The following is a 22,495-nucleotide window of genomic DNA, read 5'->3' on the forward strand; positions in this document are numbered from 1 at the left end:
GCCTTGCACACGGCTGACCCAGGCTCGATTCCCAGTATCCCATATGGCCCCCTGAGCACCGCCAGGGGTAATTCCTGAGTGTAGAGCCAGGAGTAACCCCTGTGCATTGCCAGGTGTGGCTCAAAAAGCAAAAATAATAATAATAATAATAATAATAATAATAATAACTTAAGGGCCAGAGACACAGTATAAGGGATAATGCACTTGCCTTTCAAGCAGTCAACCTCGATTTGACTACTGGTACTGCACAGTGTATGATCCCCTAAGCACCACCAAGAATGATTCTGAGCATAGAGCCAGGAGTATGCCCAGAGTACAGCTGGGTGTGACCAAAAAAAAAAAAAAGGTATAAATATATATTCTTAAGGGGCCCAGAGAGAGCATCAGGGTTAAGGAACTTGTCTTGCATGCAGCCAACCTCAGGATAGCCCCTGAGGACCATTAAGTATAGCCTCAAACACCAGACCCCCCAAAAAACGTATATATACATTCATATTTTTTATTTTTTCAGGGCCAGGTGTTTAATCCAAGGGCTCATACTTAAAAGACAGATGCTTGGATTGGAGCGATAGGACAGTGGGAAGGGCACTTGCCCTGCACACAGCCAACCCAAGTTCAATTCTTGGTACCCCATATGGTCCCCCACAATCTCCCAGGAGTGATCCCTGAGCACAGAGCCAAGAGTAAGCCCTGAAGCCCTGAGCATTGCCAAGTGTGGCTCCCCTCTTCCTCCCCAAAAAAGACACAGATGTCCTACTATTGAGCCACATGCTTGGCTAACAAAACATATTTGGGAGAGTCTGCCCATTCCCACCACTTACCAGTGGAGTATGGGTGCTCCATCGGGCATTTCGTTTGATGGCCCCAACTACAATATTAATCTCCCCTTGAATGATATAAATATTCTTGTCCACCATCCTGGCAAACCTATAAAAACAGTTAAAAGTTTGGTCAGTATTTATTCAAAGAATACCTATGTTGAAATTAGTACCCAGTAAAATTAGAATTATATAATTTAACTTTTAGTACCAAGATTTCTCACCCATAATACACGATGAGGAGTTGGTGGTATGGTACAGAAGTAGTACACTGGTCTTGCATGGGGAACCCTACTCAATCCCCGGCACTACATATGGTCCCTCAAACTCCACTAGGAGTAGTCCCTGACACAGAATCAGGAATAAACTCTGGTATGCTTATTCACAGCCAGATATATCTTCTTCCCCACCCACCCACCCCCACACACACACACAAGCATGCACACATGAAGAGTCTTGATTTGAAAACACAGTTTTAATGTTAACTTATAAAATATCTCATTCTACTAAGGCAGCTCCAAAAAACTAGGTGGTGGTAAGGATATAACCTCTGAAAAGGTCTGAAAATTCAAAAATCATCTGCTAATAGTAGAAAACCTCTAATAAGCAGACCAAAAAAATAGTTTTTAAAACTACTTTTTGGGGCCGGAGGAATAGCACAGAGGTAAGGCACTGACCTTGCAGGCAGCCAACCCAGGTTCAATCCCCAGCAGCTCATGGTTCCCTGAGCACTGCCAGGAGTAATTCCTGAGTGCAGAGCCAGTAGTAACCCCTGAGCATTGCCCTGTGTGGCCCCAAAACAAAAAGAAACAAACAAAAATCGCTTTTTTTATTTTTTGGGTCACACCCAGCGATGCTATAGCTCACGCCCTACTTGCTATGCTATAGCTCCAGCCCCACTATTTCTTTTTAAAGCTGAAATAATACTGTAGCATTTAAATGGTCCCATCTGAACTGCTACAAAATTTTCTTTGCTGCCTAGAACAGTACTTATAATAAATAATTATTTTCCCGGGTGAAAAGGGTTTTTAAAAGGCAGGTGAAGGGGCTGGAGTGATAGCACAGTGGGTAGGGTGTTTGCCTTGCACGTGGCCAACCCGGGTTCGAATCCCAGCACCCCATATGGTTCCCTGAGCACGCCAGGAGTAATTCCTGAGTGCATGACCCAGGAGTAGCCCCTGTGCATTGCTGTGTTTGACCCAAAAAAGCATTAAATAAATAAATAAATAAATAAATAAAAGGCAGGTGGATGGGGAGAAACACACAGACAAACATTTAGATCAGGAATGGGGACTGTCTGGCATGTGGGCTGTATAAGATCAGAGAGATCATGTGGTCTGGCCCTGGTACATGATACGACAGAACATATGCCTCTTGTCGGCTGTCCATAGCTTATCTGCCTGTATTGTATAGCCCATAAATGATGTTATAAATATCCAAATGGCCCTTTGATTGGAAAAAAAAAAGTAACCCAACTTCTGATTTAGATGGAGGAAAGTTAAAACAATAAGGCAATCAGGATAAAAGAAGAAGAAATTGTAGGCTGGGGAGAGCACTCCAAGGGCTGGAGTGCATGTTATGTATGTGGGAGTCCCAGATTTGATCCCTGTCACCACATGGTTCCGTGAGAACTCTAGGAACAACCCCCTCAACACCAACCTAGGAATAATCCCTAAGCACTGCCAGATATTGCCCCCAGAGAGCAAGAAAGGAGAAAACAAGAGAGAAGCAAGATCGAGCGAGCAAGAAAGAGAGAAAGAGAGAGAGATCACAAGGGAGGTGAATTGCAAACTTTGAAATGAGAAGGGTTAGATAATTTTTTAGAGAAAGAAACAGAAGCAGAGGCTGGAGAGACAGAAGAGCAGGTAAAGCTCTTGCCTTTCATGCAGCAGACCCGAGTTCAATCCCCGACACCCATGTGGTCCCCCAAGCCCACCAAGAGTGATTGCTTAGCACAGAGCCAAGAGTAACCCAAGAATGGGTGACTTCTCCCCCATTTCCTGTCTTGTCTCCATAGATCTAGGCAGGCTAGGGGGCAGGAGAGAAAATGGGGACATTGGTGGAAGGAAGTGGACACTGGTGAAGGGATGAGTGCTGGAACACTGTAGGACTGAAACAATCATAAATAACTGTATCTCACAATGATTTTCAATTAATAAAGTGATTTAATAAATGTACTTTAAGTAAAAAAATATGGAAAGAAAAGAAATTCCAAGAAGATTTACTTATTAAGTACGTATTACAGAGTAAGGTATCTTTTTTTATTTTTGACCACACCAAGTGGACCCTAAGGGTCATTGCTGGCAGTGACCGTATGGGGTACTGGGTGTTGAATGGGGGTCAGCTGCACACAAAGCAGCAGCTTAACCCTTTATTGTCTCTTTGGGTGCCACTTTAAGAGTGCTAAAGACACAAAGCAAAAGAGGCTTAGAAAAAACTCTCAAACATTAATGAAAAACTGTGGATGAAAAAAATACTGTAGTATATGATTGTGTTACCATTTATATGAAGGTAACCAAACAGTCCACCCTACACAAAATATCTGATTTTTCGGGGCTGGAGTGATAGCACGGCGGGTAGGGCATTTGCCTTGCACGTGGCCGACCCGGGTTCGATTCCCAGCATCCCATATGGTCCCCTGAGCACCGCCAGGAGTGATTCCTGAGTGCAGAGCCAGGAGTAACCCCTGTGCAATGCCAGGTGTGACCCAAAAAGCAAAAAAAAAAAAAAATCTGATTTTTCTTTTCATGAAACTATTAAATATTGAGGCTGGGGCTCACTAGTAAAGTACATGCCTATTAAGCATAAAACATGGATAAATTCTGTTCAATTTCTAGCACCACAAAAAAAAAAGGAGCATTTTAACACACAGCAAGTTAATAAAGTATTAGGGCTGGAGCAATAGCAGGTAGGGCGTTTGCCTTGCACTCAGCCAATCTGGGTTCGGTTCCCAGCATCCCATATGGTCCCCTGGGCACTGCCAGGGGTAATTCCTGAGTGCAGAGCCAGGAGTAATCCCTGTGTATCGCCGGGTGTGACCCAAAAAGAAAAAATAATAATAATAAAGTATTAAAATAGCCACAATCAGAGTAAGAATAGTGCACATGAAGTCTGTTACCCCAATCATATCTTCGACTCTTTTACCAATAATCCCACTATTCTAAGTCTTATGTTTATCTTTTATCTTTCTGTATACTTTTATTTCTATTTATCTGCATCTCTCAATACTGCCTACCGGGCTGGAGCGATAGCACAGCGGGTAGGGCGTTTGCCTTGCACGCGGTCGACCCGGGTTCGAATCCCAGCATCCCATATGGTCCCCTGAGCACCGCCAGGGGTGATTCCTGAGTGTAGAACCAGGAGTAACCCCTGCGCATTGCCGGGTGTGACCCAAAAAAACAAACAAAAAAAAATACTGTCTACCATATTCTGCATATTTTTACACTTCATATAATCAATAATCATATTCTACAAATTTCCCCATTTCCTTGAAACATGATATTTATTAATCATCCATGTTGTTGAATGTATTTATAGTGTTAAGTGTATTTTATACACCGATCTGTAAACATAGAATAAAAGGTCTGGGCAGATACACCTCAAATTCAATAACCAGCTATTTCCAAAAAAGATACTATGAAAATCAGCATATGAAAAGGATGCTTTAACCTAATCTATGTTTTAATTTTTAACATGCAAATGCATTACTGTACTATCGATGCAATTAAAACTAGTCAGAGAAATAGTATAGCAACTAAGGCACTTGCTTTGCATGCAGCTGACCCAACTTTTATCCCCAGAGTGATCCCTGAGCACAGCTGGATGTGCACTAAAAAGTAACAAATATGAAAAGAGATAGATATAATTTCTGCCCTTGGGACATCTGTGCAATTTAGAGAAATCTAAAAGGAAAATGAAAGGCCTGGAAGATAATTTAAAATGATAGAGCATATACACTTATACCCAAGACCCCAAACTTAAACCCACACACTGCCACTGTCACTGTCATCCCATTGCTCATCGATTTGCTGGAGCGGGCACCAGTAACATCTCCATTGTGAGACTTCTTGTTACTGTTTTGAGCATATCGAATACGCCACGGGTAGCTTGCCAGGCTCTTCTGTGAGGGTGAGATACTCTCAGTAGCTGCTGGACTCTCCGAGAGGGATGGAGGAATCGAACCCGGGTGGGCCATGTGCAAGGCAAACGCCCTACCCGCTGTGCTATTGCTCCAGTCCAAACCCACACATAGATAAATATTTTCTAGATCTTTGAAAGCATTTTGGGGAGAGAGGTAAGGGCCTCCCAAGCACTGCTCAGGAGTTTGGGGACCATTCAGAGATTCTCAGCCAATAGGGAGCAGTGGTTTAATGGGAGAGCTTGACAATGTGGTGTTAAGAGAGCCCCATGATACCAAGGATTGCCAGGCCTCCCAGTGGGGCTCAGGGACTTCCAGGGCCACACTTGTAATGCACAGTGTGTTACTCTTGGGCTGTACCCAGTGATGCTTGGAGTATTGGGGGTTAAACTACAATTGACTGCAGGCAAAGCAAGAAACTTGCCCCTGTAATATCACTCCAGTCCTGGAAGGATTTATTTACCTTATTTATTTTTTGGTTTGGGGGCCACAGTTGGCAGTGCTCAAGGCTTACTCCTGGCTCTGCACTTAGAGATCTCTCCTGGCAGAGCTCAAGGGATATATGAGGGGCTGGGGATTGACCCTGGGTCAGCAGCATACAAGGCAAGTACCTTACCCACTGTACTATCTCTCTGGGCCCTACACTGGAAAGTTGTTTTTTTTTTTAAGAAAATGTTAAGAGGTTAGGCTAAAGAGATAGTAAAGCAAGTAGGGCACTCGCCTTGCACACAGACAACCTGGCTTTGATACTGCATCCCAAACGGTCTCCCAAGCACCTCCAGGAGTAATTCCTGAGTGCAGAGCCAGGAGAAGTATCTGAGCATTGTTGGGTGTGACCTCCCACTTCTCCCGAAAGAAAAAAGAAAGGAAAAACTAAGAGGCTTGCTCTTCAAGCCTATGTTCTCTCTTGAACACATTTCTCACTTGTTTATCTCTATGTCTCTTTGCTTTAGCCACTCAGGAGCCCATGTTTCTCTTGAACATGTAACTCCTCTTTTCTCTCTCCTTGCATCTTGTTAAGTAAGTTTCATTAAATAAAACTATCATGCTTCATGTTAAAAGAGCTCCATTGAAAGATGGGAGAAATTTTCCATCATGTAGCACTGAGTATGGAACTCATGAATGGTGCATATGGTTGTCCTCTACTAGATGAAGAAAGGTTAAAAACATGGGGCTGGAGCAATAGCACAGCAGGTAGGGCGTTTGCGTTGCACGCAGCCGACCCAGGTTCGATTCCCAGCATCCCATATGTCCTCTGCCAGGAGTAATTCCTGAGTAAATGAGCCAGGAGTAACCCCTGTGCAATGCTGGGTGTGACCCAAAAAGCAAAAAAAAAAAAAAAAAAAAGTTAAAAACATACAGCTATTAATAATCAAAAAGAAAGAAAATGCTAAGATGTTACATCTCAATAAAGGAACTGGAGAGGGCTGAAGAGGTAGCAAAAAGGACTCGAGTAAGTGGTTCACATATGGGAAGCCTGAGTTCAATCCCTGGCACCACACATTCCATGAGCATGGCCAGGAGAAAGCACTGGGCCAGGAATAACTCCAGAGCACTGCCAGGTATAGGCAACAGCCCCATAAAAAAATAAATAAATAAGGAACTGGGGAAATGAGGTAACTTATTTTTCTCTGTATATTCTTTTGTACTTATTAAAGGTACTACCTTTAAAAAAAAAAAAAACACTTACACCTAGGCCTCCTCCTCTCTTCAGCCCTATCTGATTTTTTTTTAATTAGGCTCTATAGGTGCCAGAGGGAAGTATAGGGAAGTTAAAGTACTTGCCTTACATGCAGTCAACCCTGGCGTAATCCCCAAATAGCACCAAGAGTGATCTCTGTGCAATAAGCCCTGAGCACCACCAGGTGTGGCCCAAAAGATAAAAAAATAAAGTAAGAATAGGCTCTTTAGAGATTATTTCATGTGTAAAAGAACAATAATCAAAGTTGATTTATTAACACACAATACTTAGTAGAACTGTCCTTGCTATTCCACAAAAAAATATATAATGGATTAGTTAAAACACATACATAGGGCTAGAGAGATAAGCTTAACAGGCTAGAATACATGTTTCGCATGATGAGACCTTGGTTTTGATTCTCAATACTATATGGTCCCTAAGCACCGCAGGAGCAACTACTAAGCCAGGAGTAAGTTCCTAGTACCATTGTCAAAAAACAAAGCACAACATTATATATATATATATACAGAAACCCCTATTTATCTTGAATACAGGAGTGATACACAGCCATAGCATTGAAGCAATAAATAAATAAATAAATAAATAAATAAATAAATAAATAAATAATTCTGTTAAGAATCCTGGAAGAGAGCAAATGAAAAATAGTATACAGTCAAAAGTATTGAGAGGGGCTCGACAGATAGTAAAGCAGGTGGCCTTGCACACAGCCAATACCACATATGGTCCCCTGAGCACAGAGCCAGGAGTAAGCCCTAAGCACCAACTGGGTTGGCCTAAAAAAACAATAATAATAACAATAATAAATATCTGGGGCAATGGCAAGAATAAAGGCTTGTAGGTGGGAAAATTCAGTATGTATTTATGGGATCTTTCCTATTCCTGACTAACTGGAACACCATTTCTAGAGAGTTGAATAGGAGGTAAAGCTAGAAAAGTGGAGGGCATATCACAGAGAAGCATTAATGCATAACAATTACTGAGTACAAGTATTAAATTCCTATCATTGTAAAAATGTTCTGGAGCGGTCAGAGAGATAGTATAGCAGGTGGGGTACTTGCCTTGTACATGGCCAACCTGGGTCCAATCCCTGGCATCCCACATGGTCCCCTGACCATCACCAGGAGTGATTCCTGAGTGCAGAGCCAGGACTAACCCCTAAGCATTGCCAGGTATGACCCAAAAAACAAAAATAAAAACAAATATTTGGGTGGCCTAGAATGGACATTATAAAGTTAAAAAAGAAAAACATACTAAAAATATAGCAAGAAATAAACAACCACAGCACTAAACTACAAACTGCAAACAAAAGTGCCAATGAGACCAAATGAAATCTGATAGGATCTACAGGCTCTTTGGAAAGCTTCCTGGAGGAAATAAATTTTGAACTGGGATTCATTGGAAGGAGCCAGAGAGACAGTACAGGGTTAATGCATGCATGCAGCCGACCCTACCACTGGAACAATGCCCAAGCACAGAGCCTGAAGTAGCCCCTGAGCACTGCAAGGTATGGCCCAACCACACTACCCACCCCTGCACAAAAAAAGGGAAAGAGTTCTTATCCCCTTGAGACTTTGAGCATTTGTCTCCTCACCCAAGGAAGCTCCCAGGAGACTCTGTCCTTTGGTTTCAAATGGGAAACTGAATCACTTGCTGTCTCATAGCCAATAATCCTAGACCTTGTGTCACAAAAAAACACTTGAGAAAAAGAAAGAAAAGAGGGACCAGAGCAGTCGTACAGGGGGTAGGGTACTTGTCCTACATGCAGCTGATCCAGGTTTGATCCCTGGCACCCCATATGGTCCTCTAATCCCCATCAGAAGTCATTCCTGAGCATAGAGCCAAGAGTAAGGCCTGAGCACTGTCAGGTGTGACACAAAAAAAGGAAGGGAGGGAGGGAAAGAAGGAAGGAAGGAAGGAAGGAAGGAAGGAAGGAAGGAAGGAAGGAAGGAAGGAAGGAAGGAAGGAAGGAAGGAAGGAAGGAAGGGGAAAAGGGGGGCAAGGGAGAGGAGAGAGGGTTAGGGTTAGAGAGATAGATAGATAGATAGAGAGAGAGAGAGAGAGAGAGAGAGAGAGAGAGAGAGAGAGAGAGAGAGAAAATTGAATTTGTACCCAGGTTCAATCCTCAGCACACCATATGGTTTCCCATACCCCACCAGGAGTCATCCCTATGCACAGATCCCGGAGCACAGTTGGGTGTGACCCAAAAATCAAAAGATAAACCATCAAACATTTCTTTTTTGGAGGGGCTGCAGGTACTTGCAAGCAGGGTTCAGGGGGTCTGGGGACACACCAGGTAAGACTTGACCAACAAAACCAGTTTAAGCCTATCACCCCAGCCTCCCAGTTTACAGAACATATGGTCAGGGGTGTAGCTCAGTGGTAAAGTGATGCTTCAAATGTAGAGAAGCCTGGGGATGAAGCAATAATACGGCAGGTAGGGCATTTTTGCCTTGCAAGTAATCAGTCCAGGTTCGATCCCCAGCATCCCATTTGGTCACCCAAGCAAAACCAGGAATTACTCCTGAATACAGAGCCATGAGTAAACCCTGAGCACCGCTGGATGTGCCCCTCTCCCAAACAATATGAAGAAAGCCCTAGGCCCCGTCCGCAAACAAGTAACAAAAAGACATGAGATGAAGACCGGGACAATAGTACAGCGGGTAGAGTACTTGACTTGCAAGCAACCAACCTGGGTTCAATCCCTGGCACCACATATGGCCCCCCAAGCCCACCAGGTATGGTGCAAAAACCAAACAAACAAACAAAACCATGAGAAGAAGAACCAAGCACACACCAACATTCCCAGCCAGATAAGACACTGACTCAGAGATCAGAGCAAGGAAGATTCTTTGAAAGCGCTGGCTCTTCAGGACTGGATCTAAGCATTCCCCCGGTACTTCGCAGTTACTCACCCCAAGAGGATCCAAAGAGGAGGCACTACATCAACTGAAGACTCCCTCTAGATCTAAACAAAGGCAGGAGAAATGACAAATTAAATCCTTATTTCAATAGAACACCAAAAATTCTATTTCAAATGAATTATATAAACACCCTACCAGCTGTACTATCGCTCCAGCCCCACCTCTCACATCTTTCTAAATAAATTTTATTCAAAAGCTATCTTACTTCACACAGAAAAAAGAGGGACTATCCATTACACATTACAAAACTATAAAAATAGACCTACAAACCCTCTGTACAGCTGGCAAAAGACACAAACAGGCATTTCACAGAACAGGAGATATGGACAGCACATAAATATATGGAAACATATCAGCTTCATTAAATCAAGAAAACTATAAAATATATAAAAAGATAAGATTGTAATGAGATATCATTTTATCAAAATAGCTCAAAAATTTTAACTTAACACTGAGTTAATCTATTATGAGGCCAAATAAAAAAAGAAGTAACTATGAGTGAAGTACATAACACAGTATAGTTTTTTTGGGAGGTTTTTATTTTGTTTTGTTTTTTTCTTTTTGGGTCACACCCTGCAATGCTCAAGGACTTCTCCTGGCTCTGCACTCACCAATTACTCCTGGCAATGCTTGGGGGACCATATGGGATGCCAGGGATCAAAATAGAATTGGCAATATGCAAGGCAAACACACTACCCGCTGTACTATAGCTCCAACCCTACAGTATGGGCATTTTAAAACCAGAAAAATGTTAGCTGTTGGCTGAAGAGTTAGTACAGTGGGTAAGGCAATAGCCTTGCATATAGCTGACCCAGGTTCAATCTCCAGCATCCCAGAGTGTCTCCTGAACACCACCAGGAGTAACCTCTGAGTACAGAGCCAGGAGTATGCCCTGAGCACAGCTGAGTGTGGCCCAAAAGAGAAACAAAACAAAAATGTTAGCTGTTACTATGATAATATCTACTGTGAAGTTTTCCTTAGTTAAACCATCTCTCCAGAGAGTATTAGGGCCTTTCATCACCACAAGCCTATACTCCACCTAAAAACATTTACTACTACTGGTTTATCTATGTGCATCTCATGATCCATTCACTTTATTATCCCTAATGCCTAAAACATAGTAAAAAAAATGACAAACACTAAATGAACAAATGAACAAACTAATATCAAAACTAACTCTTCAATACTGGTGCACCTCCTATAAGAAAAATGACTTTAAAGAAAACAAATATTCCTGCCAGGCAGACAAAGCTTTTTGTCTTTTATATCTGTTTCCTTATCAAAAGTTACAACCTTAATATAAACAGAAAGACTCCACTTTTATCCATTAACCATATTATGTTTCCTTTTTCACATTTACTTTTCTTGTGGTGTTCCCATGCTATCTGCATCTCCACCTTCCATCTGTCTTATATATATATATATATATATATATATATATATACATATATACATACATACATATATATTCTTCTTTATGTAATTCTAGATTCTTATATTCTTACATTCTTATATACTTCTTTATGTAATTCTAGATTCTTCACATTTAGACATATATGTTTCATTTTCTTTAGTTCTAATAACTGTTATTAGAACACCTTTTTTAAAAAAAATTTTTATTGAATCACGATATGGAAAGTTACAAAGTTCTCAGGTTTATGTCTCAGTTATACAATATTCAAACACCCATCCCTTCACCAGTGCCCATATTCCACCACCAAAAACCCCAGTATACCCCCCGCCCCCGCCCCCAGCCCCAACTGTATAACTGATGAATTTCACTTCATTTTCTCTTTACCTTGATTACGTTCCATATTTCAACACAAAACTCACTATTGTTGTTGGAGTTTCCCCCCAAGAAAGACAGCCCTACTACAAAGGAAGCATTTGATAATTAGTTTTCCATTGCTGAGAATGAAGAGATATGTAGCCCCACTGCTCCAAGTACATAACTCTCTTTTTTTCCCCCTCATCCCCCTTCCTGCGCCTCATAGTATGGTGGACGCCATTCCGCGTTTCTCCCTGAAAACGGGAAACAACCGGGAAAGAGGGATATTTCCTCTTCTCGGCCGGCGTGGGGCTGTTGCTTAGTTCACAGTCCAGAGAAATGGCTGCTATTTTAATAACCTTCAATATTTCAACAAAAACTCACTGTTATTATTTGGAGTTTCCCCCCCAAGTCAGACCTGTTAAAAAGGAACCGTTTCACATTGCTGACAATTATAGATGTTAAGTCGCGCGGACGCTGCCGCGTCCTCGCGGTTTTGGATTTCTGTATAAAGTCCAGGGAAAATTCTGCCAGAAATTGCACAGCCCAGCTCACGGTCCCAGTGCATTGCTGTAAGAAGTCTCTGGAATCAAAGTCTTTAGGCACAGAGGGTCTGTTTCACTCTCAGCAGCTCCGAATTTATCTGGGCCGAGGGCGTGCCGGTTACACTTACTTCCCATGATTCCCTAGGAGCCCCAAGTGTAAAAATTGTATACCTCTGGGTTAGGAGTCTTAGAAGATGGCTCCTGCCATGAGAACACCTATTTTTAATTGGTTTTTTTTTTTGGGGGGGGGGGTTGTATGTTTGTTTGTTTGCAGTTCTAAGGATTAGGATCTCTTAGTGACAAGGCACCCCCTACCCACTATGCTATCTCTCTGGCCCCATGATAGAATTCTTTAGAAGATAGCAGCTACTGGAAAGTTAATCCTTTACTGACCTTTCCAAGGTTTATCTTTACTCAATCTCTAGCACACCCCAGAGAAACACTAAAGATGCAGAGCTTACAAGGTTTCTTGAACTGCCCAAGGAACACATGATAGTTCTGTGCTTTATTAAGTGACCAAAAATTATTGAACCAGTAAACAGTTACTGGAATTAAGAAATTTACTCAAAGAGTGGAGGAAAAACAGAAAGCCTGAGAGACAGTACAGCAGGTAAGGCACTGCTTGCACATGATTGACCCATGTGCAAGGCATCTTTTGTTTTTCCTGCAAGGGTCTTTTTTAGAATACAGTTTGGCTTGGCTGGGGTAGAGAGATGGTACAGCAGGCCCCAGCATTTGTCTTGCACTCTGCCTCCCCAGGTTAGATCCCCAGCATCTCATATAGTCCCCTAAGCCTGATTCCTGAGTACAGACTGGATCCCCAGCCCCACATATGGTCCCTTGAGCCCCACCAGGAGTGAACTCTAAGCACAGAGCCAGGAGTTAAGTCCCAAGCACCACTGAGTGTGGACCAAACACAGGAAAAAGAAAAGAAAGTCAAAGCAGAGGAAGAGCTGGTGCCCTGACAGCGTACAGCTGGAAAATCCTACCCAACCTGATAATCAGGTGACCAGCGTACCTCAGCTCTGTATACTGCCTCCTCCTATTGTGTAGAGTCTATCCCAAGAACTACCTTCTAGGGGAGTCACTAGGGTATGTTCAAAGATGTCCTTTCTGCCAATTTAGAAATGAAAAATGAAACAAGTCTTCTCTTCCACTCATCTTTTAATCAATCAGGGAAGACTAACAACTATACTAGAAAAGTAGTATAAAGGGGCTAGAGCGATACTACAGCATGTTTGCCTTGCATGGGGCCGACCTGGGTTCAATTCTCGGTATCCCATATGGTCCCTTGATGCCGCCAGCAGTAATTCCTGAGTGCAGAGCCAGAAGTAGCCCCTGAGCATCGCTGGGAGTGATCCAAAAAGAAAAAAAAGAAAAGTAGTATAAAGGAAGTTAGTCTAGATGGGAGTGATAGATAATACAGCAGGAAGAGTGCTTGTCTTGCACACTGCCAACAAGAGTTTGATTCCCAGTACCTCAAGTTGTACCCTAAGCTCTGCCAGAAGTGATCCCTGTGTGCAGAGCCTAGAGTAAGCCCTAAGCACTGTCAATTATGGCCCAAAAACAAGTGGGGAAAAAAAATAAAAGAAATAGTCTGAATTGGGGCTGGAGAGATAGCACAGCGGGTAGGGCGTTTGCCTTGCACGCGGCCGACCCGGGTTCAAATCCCAGCATCCCATATGGTCCCCTGAGCACGGCCAGGGGTGATTCCTGAGCGGAGAGCCAGGAGTAACCCCTGTGCATTGCCAGGTGTGACCCAAAAAGCAAAAAAACAAAATTAAAAAAAAAAAGAATTTCCAGTCATATAGTCTGAATTTTTATAGAGAACTGTGATGATTAAGTCTAATAAATCCTGCCCTTATCAAGGGTCATAATCCATTGTCATCAGGTAGAGTCCAGCCACAACATTTTTTTTTCTTTTTCTTTTTCTTTTTTTTTTTTTTTGTCACACCTGGCGATGCACAGGCTTACTCCTGGCTCATACACTCAGGTATTATTAACTCCTGGCGGTGCTCAGGGGACCATATGGGATGCTGAGAATCGAACCCGGGTCGGCCGTGTGCTAGGCAAATGCCCTACCCGCTGTGCTATTGCTCCAGCCCCCAGCCACAACATTTTTTGTTTTCCCTGCCAGAGTCTTTTTAGAATACAGTTTGGCTTGGCTGGGGTGGAGAGATGGTACAGCAGGTCCCAGCACTTGCCTTGCACTCAGCCAAGCTGAGTCTGATCCCTAGCATCTCATACGGTCTCCTAACCCCGTCGGAGTGATTCCCAAGTGGAGAGCCAATCACCCCTGAGCACCACTGGCTGAGGCCTCAAAGTAAATAAAATAAGTTAAATATTATTTGGCACACACTAATCTGGAGTTGTCCACATCCCAACTCATGAATAGGTAATCTCTCTACTTCAATGGGCACTCTCGCTCTCTCATATTCCTGAAACAAAACTACTTTACTTAAAATAAGGGGTCAAAGAGATTGCTCAATCAGCTTGAATGCATGCTTTGCATGCAGGCGACCTAAGTTCCTTTCCCAGCACAGAGTCCCTTAATCACCACTAGGAGCAATCCCTACTCAGAGCTGGGAGTAGCCCCTGAGCTATCAACAATAATAATAGTAGTGTAACAATAATAATACTGTAACTAGTTGCAAGCTAATTTAATAATACAATAATTAGAATTTCCTCCTGGGGCTGGAGCAATAGCACAGTGGGTAGGGCGTTTGCCTTGCACGCGGCCAACCCAGGTTCAATTCCCAGCATCCCATATGGTCCCCTGAGCATTGCCGGGGGTAATTCCTGAGCGGAGAGCCAGGAGTAACCCCTGTGCATCACCAGGTATGACCCAAAAAGCAAAAAAACAAAATTAAAAAAAAAAAAAGAATTTCCTCCTTATCCTGAAAAAAAGAAAAACTGCTTATAGTTTGCCTATGTTCTAACATACTGAGAGTTCCCAACTCTAATATACTGACATTCCCACTTGGTTCACTTTATTCATTTATATTACCAGTCTAATAGTAAAACATTTGAACTCATAATCCCTGTTTTACATAACAAAGCTCTACTACCATAACCACTTCCCACTATGACTGGGCTTAAAATCACCACAGTACTATATTTTTATTTAAACAACGCTATTGGATAAAATAAAATATAGAAAAAGAGGAGCAATATAAGCTAAACAATCCCAATATAAGCTGGAATCACATTTACACAGCTCTTTCAGATTGAGATATAAACTTAGATATAAACTAATATAAACTTCCTCTTGTCCCTTCAATTCAACCTTATTCTTACCCCAACAGCAGAATCATTCTAAATATCGCACAGAACCAATGAGACAGACTGTGATCAATCAATACAAGGAGCATACAAAGGCATCATTGATCCTTCCTATGAGTATTACATAAATGCAGTTGGGTGGGCTGGAGAGACAGGCCTTGCACCGGGTCAATTCAGGTTCAATCTCCAGTACTGCATACTGTCCTCTGAGCACTGCCAGGAGTGATTCCTGAGTACAGAGCCAGGAGTAAGCCCTGAGTATAGCCCGAGTGTCCCCCAACCCCCCAAAAAAATTAATTAAGATAAATAAATAAATAAATAAATACAGTGAATCTCACCAGGAGAAAACTCTGTCTTTTCTTCCTCGAGTTGATTCCACTAGCCAATCTAATGAAGTTATTATCTAACAGTGGTAGTCATCCAGGGCCAGTGATACAGTACAGTGGGCAGGGCACTTGCCTTGCATGCAGTCCCTCCCCGGTTCAATCCCTGGCACTACATATGGCCCCTGGAGTAAACCCTGAGCATCACAGGTGTGGCACCAAAACAAACCAAAAAAGTGGAGTCATCCTGACATCTGAAACACTGAAAAGTAAAATAGCAGTGGAACTCTAAGAAGAAAATTCAATTAAGATTGATGCCCACCTACTTATAGGATGTGTCTACAACCTGACTTCCCCCTGTGCCAATGAGCATCACTGCCAGGATTGGAATACACTACCTATAGGCACCTTTAAAAAATGCTGGAGGATCTCAGGGTAGCTCAGCCATAGAGCATGTGTGAGGTCCTGGGTCAAGCCCCAGCACTGCAACAAACCAAAATACAAACCAAGAGACTGGAGAGATAGTACAGTGGATAAGGCACTTGCCTTGCAAGTACCTGACCTAAGTTCCATCCCTGGCATCTCATATCATCCCCCAAGCACCACCAGGAATAATTCCTGAGTGCAGAGTCAGGAGAGACCCCTGAGCATTGCTAGGTGTGACCCAAAAACTAAAAAACAAACAAAATTATTGGGCTGGAGTTCATGGGAGCAAGTCTTGAGTACAGAGCCAAGAGTAGTGTCCCCCACCCCCAGTCCTATTAAACTAAACCAAAAAACTGAAATACAAGTCATGAAGAAAAATTCTCTGATTTGCAGAGTAGGGCTAAAGGACAAAGACATATTTATTTAGGAAATTATTTTTTTAAGAAAGGGAAAAATCTTTGATGCTGACTCACCTCCACATGGATTTGGTCATAATATCAACACAAAAACTAAATCAATTCAACATGCATTTCATCTCAGATGAACAAAGAAGGTAGACCAAATCTGGACATTTCCTGGGCTAACTATTCATATCATAAGCCACTTTCAACGACCTTTTGGAGATTCTGCAACTTGGAGAGCAAGTGAAAATGCAAGTAGTTTCTTGTACAATTTCCATCCCACTTATTTAAAATCCATATATACAATAATGCTTTCCTCCACAAAGACACACTCATATACAGACATAATTTCAAAAGGGCAAAGGTCATTTAATAAAAAGAAACTTAGTCACTCTGATCCCAGCTTTCCCATCTAACAGGATGAAGTTTTGGTTCTCCTTTTTATTATCCCAGCATGCAAAAGACCTGAGTCCCAAGTCACAAATCAGGATCACAAACAGAAACTAATCCAAGGAACAGACTTTTTTTTTCTTTTTGGAGTATTCACTATCTTGCTAAGGAGCAATAGGTGTATACTGCTTTATCCAGCAAGACCCTTGTAAATGCCTAAGTAGAACAATCCTTTTCCCATCAGTATCCTCCTCCAGCCTTGCAAACTTGAATTTAAAAAATTCAAATTTCCATGTTGAACCATTAAAAACACTATCCACACTATTTCTGAATTCTTAGAAGCACTCTTTATTCTTGGGGGACTTCTACAGCTTTTACAATGCAACAGTTTATCAAAGTCATCACCGTGCCGTAAATTACACTCCGGGATTTCCGTTCCATCACTAACTCCGCTCCCCTGACCCTAACAACTGTAAATGGGCTAAACATCTTTCACCACTCTACCGACCCACTGAAAACCCTATGCTCACTCTGGGGGGACGCGATGCAGCTCAGCAGCCGCCAGCAGGCCTGCACGCGAGAGAGTCTGAGCGCTGTCCCAGGCACGACAAATCGATCAGGAAACCAACCGAGCCCATCTGCAGCAGGACTCAGCTCCCCGCTCCTTGCTTTTGGCCACCGAGGGCAGAACTTGAGAGGCTTCCCGGTGAACCCTCCTCCTCCTCCTAGGCCAAGCGCAGAGAAGACCTGGAGGGAAGGAGGAGGATGTCAACCAGGAACGAACGCCAGAAGAGGATCGACGGAAGCCGGAGTCAGAGGGAGAAACGGGTTCAGAGGTAAGGGCAGTGTTGACACACGGATCTGGCCGGAAGTCGAGCTGCCCCGTAAGAGCGGAGCCTCCTCGCCCAGATTCCCAGACCCCTGGCCTCAACCTTCCCACCTCCGCCCTCTCACTCTCCGAGCGAGGCTGCAGCTCTTCATCAGCCAGAAATGATGGAGCCCCTCATCGGTATTCGGGAGACAGTAACACAAAAGCGGGCGCGGGACAGAACCTGGGGGGAGGACGGGGGGGCATCCCCTAGCCAAGATCTAAAAATCAGGTCTGGAAAGTAAACGCCCGGCTTTTAGCTTTGCTTTCAGATGTGGCTTGGTTTGTGGGCTGGGCTCTTTAAGATGCAGAAAGTTCCAGAAAAAAAAAGAGGAGCTGAAGGTTAGGGTCAGTCTGGGAACATGGACGCAGTCAGGCACGCTCCAAGGATCAGAAGTCAGAGCCGAAGTCGCCCCTCCTGCGACAGGGACCTGACCTTTGGCACCTTGCACGCCTCCCGATTCCCTCCCACAACAAACTCTCCCTCCGTCTGGTTCCAGTCTTGACTTCCTGGCGCCATCCAAGCCGTCCAACTCCAAGGCCCTCCACCCATTTTCCCGATCGCGATGTCAGAGCGGCCTTCCCGACTCTGGAACTCTTAAGAAGAGACTTCGCTGACCTGTCAGCGGATCCAAAATGGCGGGGCCTAGTCCCAGGACCAGCAGCTGCAGCTCATGTCCAGTCCGGCCCTGCAGGTGTCTCCAAGCGGCTCTCAGAGTTCTGGCGGCGGATGGGAGAAGGGAAGGAGCTCGTTTCCTGGGAGCTGAGGCCGAAGTCGGGGGTCGCACAGTCGGCCGGGAAAGAGTCGGCCAGAACAGACGGTGGAGCCGGCTCCCTTCCCTGTCAGCTCACTGACGTGGTAACTAGCCTCAGTCTAGCCCGCTGCCTGGTAACTGCGCGAGCCCCTCCCCTGAAAGCCAATCATCGCTTTGAACCGTGAAAAGTGGCATTCTAGCTACCCAATCCAAGGAAGTAAATTGGCTTTGGGAGGCGGGGGGGTACCAAAGTAGGCGAGTTTACCAGGGAGCGAACTGGGTAGGTAGGAAACGACCAACGGATGCAAAGATTTTCTGAGTGACAGCTATAAAAGCCAATTAAAAATGGGGAATTATTCCTGGGCGGTTGAAGAGGCGGAGTTAAGTAGAGTTCGGTTGCAGTGCGTGGCTTGGCAGTGGCTGCTGGGCATTATGGGGAGAAAAGCTATGATTTGCTGAGAAGGGGGCGGGGTCCATTTTTTGAGAGTGAAGCGGGCGATCCTCTTTCCCCACTTTTTCCCACTGCCGCTTGCTATCAGTCCAAAGGCAATACTTCCTTTGAGGGATCACTTCTTTTCAAAATAGCTTGGGAGTAGGCTGTAGCTCAGAAGCAGAGTGTGAAACCTTAGGTTCAATCTCTGGCTTCACAAAAAGCAAATCAAAAATATCGCAAACATATTATTCAGAAGGCTTTCGCGGGGGAGGAGGGGAATGCTCGAAGTACAGCGGATAGAATGATTGCCTTGCACTCCTTCCAGGAGTGATCCCTGAGCGCAGAGCCAGAAGAGCACAGTTGGGTGTGGTCCCCAAACAATAACAACAAACAAATCTTTCATCGTAGTTCTGGGCGTCCTCCATCCTCGGATCAGTCCCAAAACCAATTCAACCCATCCCCGCCCCACCTTTCCTTTGCCGTTTCTCTTGTGGCTTCTCACAGATGTTTCTGCTTCTTCATCTTGTGCCCTATTCCAGTCATCCAGAAACAGAAAAGTAAGAGATGCAGAAGTCTTGAATTTGTAATTCAGACCTCTCACTTTTACAGAAGGAAATATCAGTCCCAGAGTTCACATAGCTCATGGCAAAGCAGGGAGACAATCCCAGTTGCCTTCAATGCTGCCCAGATGCCCTCACTGCCTCTGATGCTAATCTATTGGGTTGTCACGCCAAGCTCTATCCTCATCAACAGGATCTTGCAAGGCCAAAGAGACAACACAAGGGTTAAAGGCCTTTCACCTGTCCTTACAGCAATCCCTGGCACTACATTGGTTAACTCATTCACATCCAGGAATGACCCCTATACACAGAGCCTGAAGTAATCCCTGAGGACCACCAAGAGTAATTAATTTCTGAGTGTAGAGCCGAAGTAATCCCTGAACATTTCCAGGTGTGGCTCCCACCAAGAGACTATCAAGATTGTCAGGATATTAAAATTGTCTAGAAAAGGGTATGATGAATAAGGAAGAAAAGGTGGTTTTTCTCCTGGCAGAGTGAATGGTGGGACTCTTGTCTGCTGAAATAAAGCTCAAATGTCCCTGAAGATCTAGAGAGACTGTGGGAGAAGGTGAAAAAATGTTGGGGCTGGAGTGATAGCACAGCGGGTAAGGTGTTTGCCTAGCACGCGGCCGACCTGGGTTCGATTCCCAGCATCCCATATGGTCCCCTGAGCACCGCCAGGAGTCATTCCTGAGTGCATGAGCCAGGAGTAACCCCTGTGCATCGCCGGATGTGACACACAAAAAAATGTATATCATTCTCCCCTCCCTACCTCCCATTTATGATACCAAGGATGACCAGAATATCTCCACAGAAATATAATCTCAAAAACAGATATGCTAAGACCACCCATTCCTTTCATCTGAAGAACCCATAAAAACTGACATTGGACCTGCAAAACCCAACAGTTCCCTGTACCTGCCTGCATACTGGGTTTCTGATCTGGGCCAAGCTGAGGACCTTGCCTCTTTCATCAAGTTTAGGGGTCCCAGAGGAATAGCTCAGGGGCTTAGAATGCCTGCTTTTCAGATATACATTCAAAAGTTCAAATCCCCAGAATCCACATACAACAAGCACAATTCTGGCAGTTCTTCGGTTTAAGTCTGGCAGCTATGCTCTTTACAATCCCTGGTGCCACAATGATTTCCAGTCACACCACATTCAGATGTGTATAAACGCTACAAAATGAATGTGACCCCCCTGATCAGCATCTCCACAAATAAGGATATAAGGGTTGGAGAAATAATACAGGTAATAGGGTGCTTGCTTTGCATGTGGCTGACCTTGGTTCAATCCCTAGCACCACTCAGAATCCCCAAGCACTGATAGGAGTGACTCCTGAGCACAGACCCAGGATCAGCTTAGTATTGTCGGATGTGGCTCAAACCACCTACACACACACACACACACACAGATGTGTGACTGTTATTGCCAGGAAGTGTTAGCACTGCAGCAATCATGGGTTCAATCATGATACCAAGGATGGCCAGAATAGCATATCACCCCATCACCAGAATCATATCACACACATGATCACGTGTGTGAGTACTGCCACAACTTTATGAGCACCACAACTGTAACTTGCATGCCTGCCTCATCTTGTGCTCATCTTGGCTAGCACGTGTGCAAGAGCCACAGCTAAAAGAGTGCAAACCTTGGTGAGCAACTCGGCTGAGTGTGCAAGCTCCACAGCTTGCATGTATACCACCGATCACCACAACAGCAACAGCAACAACAATAAAAGGACAGAGAACAGAGAGAGAATGAAAAATAAACGTCAAGCTGAAGCAGAAGATACAACCACCACAGCACCTCTTTCCATCATAGATCTCAGCCATCTTCTAAATTCCTTCAAATTCTGGGGCTTGGTCTCCTGGACTGTTTGTTATTGGTAAATATTCCATAGCCAAATGGAAAATTCTCTAAGTGAATCAAAACTCCTCAAGTCTCCACTTTATTCCTCACATTTCCCCAGAAATGAATCATCACGGGGGCTGGAGAAATAGTTCAGGGTAAGGAAACTTGCCTTGCACATAGCCAACGTTGGTTCAGTCCCATAACTGCTTATGGTCTCCTTGAGCACCGCCAGGTGTGATCTCAAACAACCTCTCCTCAATTTCAGTACTGAGTTTCTATATCATGCCTAGAAAGAGAAAGATGAAAAGACATAATCCTGGGGCCAGAGCAATAGCACAGCAGGTAGGCTGTTTGCTTGCATGCATCCAGTCCCCAGGATCCCATGTGCCCCCCCCCCCCAGCACTGCCAGGAGTAATTCCTGAGTCTGAGCCAGGAGTAATCCCTGAGCATCACTAGGTATGACCCAAAAAGCAAAAAAAAAAAAAAAAAGACATGGTCCTTGCCTCCTAAAATTTTGTATAGTAACATGTAAGAGGGTAACATAAGCTGACATTTTCAATATAGTGAGTGAGGTCATAGAGAATATGCACAATGGTAATAGAAGCAAAAATCTGGACATCTTCAAACCTTAGAATTCAAGAAGACTTGTCAGAGAAAATAAGGCTTGTATAAAGCTCAGAAGGATGAGTAGGAGTTAGCAAGATAAAGAGTTTGAAAATACTTGTCAGAGCAAAGTGTGCAGGAAACCACTAGGAGACTGGCCATTAAGACAAGAGTCAGGGGGCTGGAGAGATAGCACAGCGGGTAGGGCATTTGCCTTGCACGCGGCCGACCCGGGTTCAAATCCCAGCATCCCATATGGTCCCCTGAGCACGGCCAGGGGTAATTCCTGAGTGCAGAGCCAGGAGTAACCCCTGTGCATCGCCAGGTGTGACCCAAAAAGCAAAAAAAAAAAAAAAAACAGACAAGAGTCAGGCTAGGGCTGGAGTGATAATAGAGCAGGTAGGGTGTTTGTATGGCACATGGCCCATCTGGCTTCAATCCCCAGCACCCTTTTTGGTCCCATGAGCCCTGTCCGAAGTGACCCATGAATGAAAAGCCAGGAGTAAACCCTGAGAATTACTGGTGTGTTCCAAAAACAAAAAACAAACAAACCCCAAAAAAGACAAGGTCAGGGAACTGGAGGGAAAATTCAAAGGGCTGAAGTGCATGCCTGGCAAGCACAGGGCTCCAACTTTGATCTCCAGCACTATACGGTCTCCCAAGCACTGCCAGACATAGCATTGGTGATTCCTCAGCCCCTCTGG

General features: G+C 44.1%; 1 protein-coding gene across 7 annotated transcripts in view; it reads right to left on the reverse strand.

Annotated features, from left to right (window-relative positions):
- GBF1 (golgi brefeldin A resistant guanine nucleotide exchange factor 1) overlaps window positions 1-18,447 on the reverse strand; it is a 136,686-nt gene extending 118,239 nt beyond the window's left edge. For 4 of the 7 annotated variants that reach the window (XM_055118785.1, XM_055118783.1, XM_055118784.1 and 1 more), the window contains exons 1-3: window positions 18,202-18,444; window positions 9,571-9,623; window positions 822-927 (exon numbers count right to left, since the gene is read on the reverse strand). In XM_055118785.1, the coding sequence (XP_054974760.1) occupies window positions 822-917 (96 nt within the window). In that variant the 5' untranslated portion in view covers window positions 918-927; window positions 9,571-9,623; window positions 18,202-18,444. Of the gene's footprint in view, window positions 1-821; window positions 928-9,570; window positions 9,624-17,244; window positions 17,462-18,201 lie in introns of all 7 variants that reach the window. The other 3 variants (XM_055118787.1, XM_055118786.1, XM_055118782.1) reach the window with 2 other exon arrangements.
- Between the last annotated feature and the right edge of the window lie 4,048 nt (window positions 18,448-22,495).

This window comes from Sorex araneus, chromosome 11 (assembly GCF_027595985.1).
Source record: "Sorex araneus isolate mSorAra2 chromosome 11, mSorAra2.pri, whole genome shotgun sequence".
Classification (NCBI taxonomy): Eukaryota; Metazoa; Chordata; class Mammalia; order Eulipotyphla; family Soricidae; genus Sorex; species Sorex araneus.